This window comes from Botryllus schlosseri, chromosome 16 (assembly GCF_051294905.1).
Source record: "Botryllus schlosseri isolate E-star chromosome 16, Bs_hap1, whole genome shotgun sequence".
In the NCBI taxonomy this organism is placed as follows: domain Eukaryota; kingdom Metazoa; phylum Chordata; class Ascidiacea; order Stolidobranchia; family Styelidae; genus Botryllus; species Botryllus schlosseri.
The window spans coordinates 16,734,855-16,741,330 of NC_137251.1; the positions used below are offsets into that span (position 1 = coordinate 16,734,855).

A 6,476-nucleotide genomic window follows, 5' to 3' on the forward strand; every position below is an offset into this window, starting at 1 on the left:
TACATACAAGTCGGCAGATCATGAAGAATATCGGCCTGGTGTAGATGACCAATGACTATGAATACCGAAAAGCAACAACATATATTATCGTGAATGAGAGAGTATGATAAAACTATAGAAAGTAAACATTGAACAGCAACGACCGATTTTGCAGCTTCGTTCCGCCTAGCTGAGGCTGGAGTCGAGAATTGTTTTGCGTAAGCGACTGCAGAATTTCTGGCAATCCAAAAGTTATCTTCCGGAGCGCAGAAATTTCTGAATCTGGTCATGATCGAAGGCTATTGTCGCACTGATTCCAAAACTATGAATAAAAATATGGCCATGCTCCAGTCTTTGACTATAGATAACTAAGGTAAACCGGTTTACCTTAGTTATCTATACTTTGACGAAACACCACCCTCAACATCTGAAATGTGCATTGTTCGGAACAATCGGATAACCATAGCCTTTATAAAGGCTATGGGATAACCGCGACACGATGACCCGTTGGGACTCTCCGATTGTTCGAACAATGCCGATATTTCAGACTTGGAGGGCGGAGTCTAGGCGGAGTAGTGCCTGATCATATCATAGTGTTCTAAGAACACTTCTTAGAACACTATGATCATATCTTATTTATATTTCCGGAATCAGTGCGACAGTAGCTTTCGATGAAGACCAGATTCAGTAAATTCTGCGCTCGGGAAGATAGCTTTTGGATTGCCAGAAATCCTACAGTCGCTTACGCAAAACAATTCCCCACTCCAGCCTCAGCTAAGCGGAATGAAGCTGCAAAATCGGTCGTTGCTGTTCCGTGATTTACTTTCTATAATAAAACTGATGCTGATGACGATTGACGATCCATTACTGAAGTGACCATCATTTCGCTGGTAGAGTGTCAACTGCCGATAGGTGGCAATAGCAGCATTCACCACTCCACTATCGCGGAAATCTTTCTGACGTTGAACGCTTCGATGTCGAGTGGACTGCTGTTGCCGTTCAGGATCAGAGTACGAATAGGGGCTAGCATTGCGCGTGAATCTTCTTGTATACTCTCCTCGTCTTGTGGCTTTAGTATGGAACATCGAAGAGGTTACCACCGTGACCGTGGTGGATTTGGCCATCGAAGAGGTAACAGGGGTAGGGGTAGAGGACGTGGTCGCCCGCGCAATGACGCCGGCGGATCGCAACACGACGACAATGGTGGTTACGACAGCTCAAATCGTGGACATCCTCGGGGTAAATCCTTACTCATATAATTATATAATAATTACCAGACATGTCACGGAATACCGTAATATATATTACAATATTTGAAGAGCTCCGTGGAGGTACAGAACTTAAATATACTATTCAATTACAATATTTCCAGGAATGTCATTGAATTCTCATCGCGACCAACTGTGAGAAGGATGTAAAAGCCTAAAAAAAACATATAAGTTGAAGTGGAAGTAGTCTGAGAACACAACATCTTGAATAAGCAGTGCAAGTACCGTAGGCAAAACCTACTTGAGTATTCTGAAAAATAACAAGTAGGCAGCTGATCACGGCCCATCTACTTTGTGAACATCGGCAATATAGGTAGGCAATGTCATCACTATGTCGCCGTGCAATATACTAATTGTAACTTATGATATACTTATAAAACTTCTAAGCAAACCCGAGATGGAAGAGAATTGAGATAGTGAAAAATTACATGGAATAATCGCCAGTACATTGATTGCTTCTTCATATTATTTGACAACAATTTATAAGTCTGTATGATTCTATCCCTCGCTATGATATAAAGCTTGTATGTTTCTGTTTCCTGCCGTTTCAGGACATGCATAAGACTGTCCCTGACTAGGCTATAATATAAAGGTTGTATGTTTCGGTCTTTTATGAGCAAAGTGGCTTCTGCTGCATAACAATAGCATGGTGATACACTGCTTGTCCTCCACCACTGTCAGTCGAGTATATTGTAAGGTATAAGTAGGCCTATATTATAAGTGGTAAGTCTATTGTAAGTTACAAGTTAGTAGGCTATGTTGTAAGTGCACAGCAACATGCCGACATTCTCGAAGTAGATTGACCCACTGACCACCACTCTATGGGTCAAATATTTACAGTAGTGTCTAAATCTGTTGATTCCATTGAATTGGAAACCAAATGTCTTGTATGGTACTGCCGTCTAAGATATTAGATTTGCTTAGCAATCGCAAAGATTACCTAATCCAAAACCATTCTCTTGTGAATCATGTTTTCTGAGCTTACAGACCGAGACTGAAGCTATGAGAATTTTACAATCTTTTTCATACTTTCCTTACGAGCGAGTTTCATCCATTGTGTATTAACCTTTTTAAAAACTCGAGAATTCATTGTTACATTAGTGAATATATTTTATGTATTTGTCGCTACTGCAGCAGATCCGTTATTATCGGTTCGTCGATATTACACTTTGTAAGAAATATGCAAAAATATTTTGCCAATTTTCGGGACGTCACAATATTGTACTAGGGAGGTGGATAACTATATAATCTGTGACTGCTAGATTGGGATTATTATAGCTTGCAGATGTCAAGGTGCAGCCTTTCCAGTTTATTTCTTGACCAAGCATAGTAATGGTTGTAAAGCTGTTCAAATAGATGTTCTTAAGTTTTGAACATTCACCATAAGCCAGATGTCATACCTTATGAATACCAACTGAATTCTTCTAGGCCATAGGTCGCCAACTCCAAATGGCACGCGGGCCACTTTTCAAATTTCGTAGACGCCGCGGGCCGCAAGAATGCAATATTGAGATAGGCCACACCGTTTAACAACCAGATTTTAAAAACCTTACGTAAGTACCTAGTACGACATGCTTTCTAACATGGGCGACGGGCATAGTTAGTATAGTATACAACAACAAAAAATAATATTTTATTAAAGAAATACAAATACCACGAAAAGCATCATGATCATCACTTTTATTTGGAACTATGTGCTGCGCACGATATCTGACCCCGCTTTTACGTGACCAAGGAATCTATGTTGGGGCTAGTGAGACACTAGCTGAAAGACGATCTCGCAATGCTTGATCTTGCGGAAAGCCCCATGTCGTTTTCAAAGCGGCTCGGTCTTGACAGTGTCTGGGTCATTGCGCGTCAAGGCAATATCCCCATTCATATCAGGTGATTCTGTCTCGATGGAATACTGTAGCAATGTTGAGAACAGGACAATAGCTGATTTTGAACAACAACAATATTTCGAAACTGAGATCAGTTTCAGCATTTCCAAACATTATTCCAAAATCTCACGTCGCGGGCCGCAAAACATGACCTCGCGGGCAGCGTGTTGGTGACCCCTGATCTAGGCTATCAGTGCAAATATCAGTTCAATTTATTAATAAATATTTATTATATGAGTTGGGCTCCAGTTGTTTTAAGTTAATGAAAGGTTCAATAGGTTTATTCATAGAATTCTTATAAATATGTAATCACTTGTTTTCTTTTGCATAGGTCTCCGAGGACGTCAAATCGGTATGTACTATGCACAAAGGGGGAAGAAAATGAAAAAAGACATGGAAATTAAAAGCAGAAAAACAATACACATGGACGAAAGTCAAATCGGTGAAATGAACCAGGTACTGGTCGGTGCACAACAAGGAAATCAAGCGCCTAATCGTTCGCCGATGTTGGCAGTACCAGAACAACATCTCAAAGTAGAGGGATCTTTGTCTGAAATGCAAGAAACACTGGGAGTATCGTGTGGCAGTTCTTGGCTCGATCCTGATTTGTTTGAAGACGTGAACAACCCGTTAAATAAAGAACTATACGCAGAACTGGAGAGAAAATCTGAAAACGAGAGATATCGTAAAATGTTGAAGTCTCGGAAAAACCTACCCGCTTTCAAAATCAAAGACGAATTGTTAGAGCTCGTCAACAGAGAACAAGTGGTTGTCATCAGCGGCGAGACCGGATGCGGCAAAACAACTCAAGTGCCTCAATTTATTTTGGACGATGCGATTTCTCGAAAAAAAGGACTACAATGCAGGGTGATATGCACTCAACCCCGGCGAATATCTGCGATATCAGTCGCGGAACGTGTTTCTGCCGAAAGAGCAGAGCCGTGCGGCTTACGGAATAGCTGCGGCTTTCAGATTAGACTGGACGCTAAGTTGCCGCGGTCCCACGCGAGCATTCTGTACTGTACAACCGGTATTTTAATACAGAGGTTAAAATCCGACTTAGAGCTAGCCAGCGTGAGCCATTTGATTCTCGACGAAATCCACGAAAGAGATCTCCAATCCGATTTTTTGATAGCTATCATGAAAGACTTGATAAAATCCAGGAAAGACCTGAAAATTATCCTGATGAGTGCCACGCTCAACGCACAGCTTTTCTCTAGTTATTTCAACAATTGCCCAACTTTTCAAATTCCGGGCTTCACCTATCCTGTTGAAAGCATATTTCTCGAAGACATCCTCGACATGACAGGCTATTCTCCCTGTCGAGAGGCTTGGGATTATGCGGAAAGCGTTAGGCGATTTTGTAACGGTAGCATGCCGCGTCACAAATCCTTGAAGTTTGCGAATAACAACGTGATCGAACCTGATTTTTTAGAAAGTTGGGACGAGTATGCTTCGAATGAACTCGAGGGTTTGAAATCTAGACCCGAAATCGACAGACTGTTTGCCATGCATGCATATTCCCAAAATAAGATAGATTCACGTTTGATCGTGGATACTATTAAATATATTGTGGAACAAAAAAAAGATGGTGCTATACTGGTATTTGTGCCTGGATGGATGGAAATCAAAGCTGTCAATGACGAGCTTCTGCGTGATCGGCTATTCCCTTCGCAGAAATATTTAATCATACCTCTGCATTCTCTAATGCCGACTACTAACCAAAGGCAGGTGTTTGATAGACCACCTCAGGGAGTCACTAAAATTGTCATCGCCACTAACATTGCAGAAACATCCATCACGATCGATGATGTTGTCCATGTAATTGACAGCGGTAAAATCAAATTGACTGAATTCGATCACAAAACTAACTTAGGAACACTGGAAACGAAATGGGTTAGCCGTGCGAATGCTAAGCAACGGAAAGGACGCGCCGGTAGAGTGCAAGAAGGTTACTGCTACCGCCTTTACACGAAGCATCAAGAACAGAAATTTGTCGACTATTTCTTGCCTGAAATGCTCCGTACGCCATTAGATCAACTTTGTCTTCAAGTGAGAGTCATGAGCTTGGGCAAGGTCGAAGAATTTCTATCGAAAGTCATGGAACCGCCAAGCTTGGAAGCTGTGAATCTGTCTTTAAGTAAACTGGTTGGATTGAGTGCAATGGATTTAGAACAAAACCTCACGCCGTTAGGGTATCATCTGTCAAAATTACCCGTTGAACCACAGATTGGTAAAATGATACTGATGGCGGCTATATTCTCATGCCTCGACCCTGTCCTGACTATTGCGGCTAACTTGAGTTTTAAAGACCCATTCATTGTACCTCTCGGAAAGGAGAGACAGGCCGATCAACGGCGTAAGGAGCTTGCAGACGGATATAACAGTGACCATGTCATGTACCTCAACGCGTTTTACGGATGGGAGGATGCTAAAAGACATGGTTACCATGAAGAGTCACAATATTGTTGGGAAAACTTTTTATCAAAATCGACTTTGTCTATGTTGAAAGACATGAAAGGTCAGTTTGTAAAGAATCTACAAACCATCGGGTTCGTGCCTTCCGCCGATTCGAAGCATCCGGTCATGAATAAACTGTCGGAAAATAGGAAGGTCGTGCTGGCTATCGTGTGTGCTGGACTCTATCCGAATATTTGTAAAATTAACCCGTCGGGAAATTCAAAAGTGCCGGTCAAGTTGCAAACGAAAACAGAAAGAAAGTTGGAGTTTCATCCGAAGTCCGTGAACTACAACGCACGGCGTGCAGACTTTACTGAGCAGTGGCTGTGTTATTACTTGAAGATGAAGACCAGTTCGATATATGTGTTCGACGCGTCTGAGATCACAGCCTACCCTTTGCTATTTTTCGGAGGCAGCATCACTTCCTACTATGATTCGGACATGAAGGGAGATGTGATCGCTGTCGACAAGTGGATTGTCTTTAAGTCTCAACCGCACGTTGCGAAATTGGTTAAGGACTTGCGCGAAGCATTGGACGATATTTTGAAACGGAAAATCCGGAATCCGGATGTTACGATATTGACTAAAAATGATGCTTCCAGTAAAGTTCTGGCGTCGATTGTCGATTTGATAACTACCGAATAAAGATAGTTTCTTGTCCGACAATTGTTGAATGTTGTGGTTTTGTGTCTGCATTATAAGCTAGTGTTCAGATTAGGGTTATCATACGTTTCCTCCTTTCTAAGGAAATTGAATATGTCCTCGGAGGACAAGCGGTGACCTCATTTTAGTGAACTCAACAAAATTTGCAAAACCGATTTTCCGATTCCAAAATATAGTAGCTCTATTTCAGGGTTGTAACCAAGTCACAAGGCTCCGAGTCACAAGT

The 6,476-nt window shown here is 41.7% G+C and overlaps 1 protein-coding gene across 2 annotated transcripts; it reads left to right on the top strand.

Moving 5' to 3' along the window:
- Positions 1-878: 878 nt before the first annotated feature.
- Positions 879-6,253, top strand: LOC145459027 (ATP-dependent DNA/RNA helicase DHX36-like). 2 transcript variants are annotated; one of them, XM_080337606.1, is made up of 3 exons: positions 879-1,218; positions 2,676-2,800; positions 3,459-6,253. In XM_080337606.1, the coding sequence occupies exon 3, from the start codon at positions 3,482-3,484 to the stop codon at positions 6,230-6,232; it is 2,751 nt and encodes a 916-aa protein (XP_080193732.1). In that variant the 5' UTR covers positions 879-1,218; positions 2,676-2,800; positions 3,459-3,481; the 3' UTR covers positions 6,233-6,253. The 2 variants fall into 2 exon arrangements, with proteins under 2 accessions (XP_080193732.1, XP_080193731.1); XM_080337605.1 differs by lacking the exon at positions 2,676-2,800 and having other exon boundaries at positions 881-1,218.
- Positions 6,254-6,476: the final 223 nt, after the last annotated feature.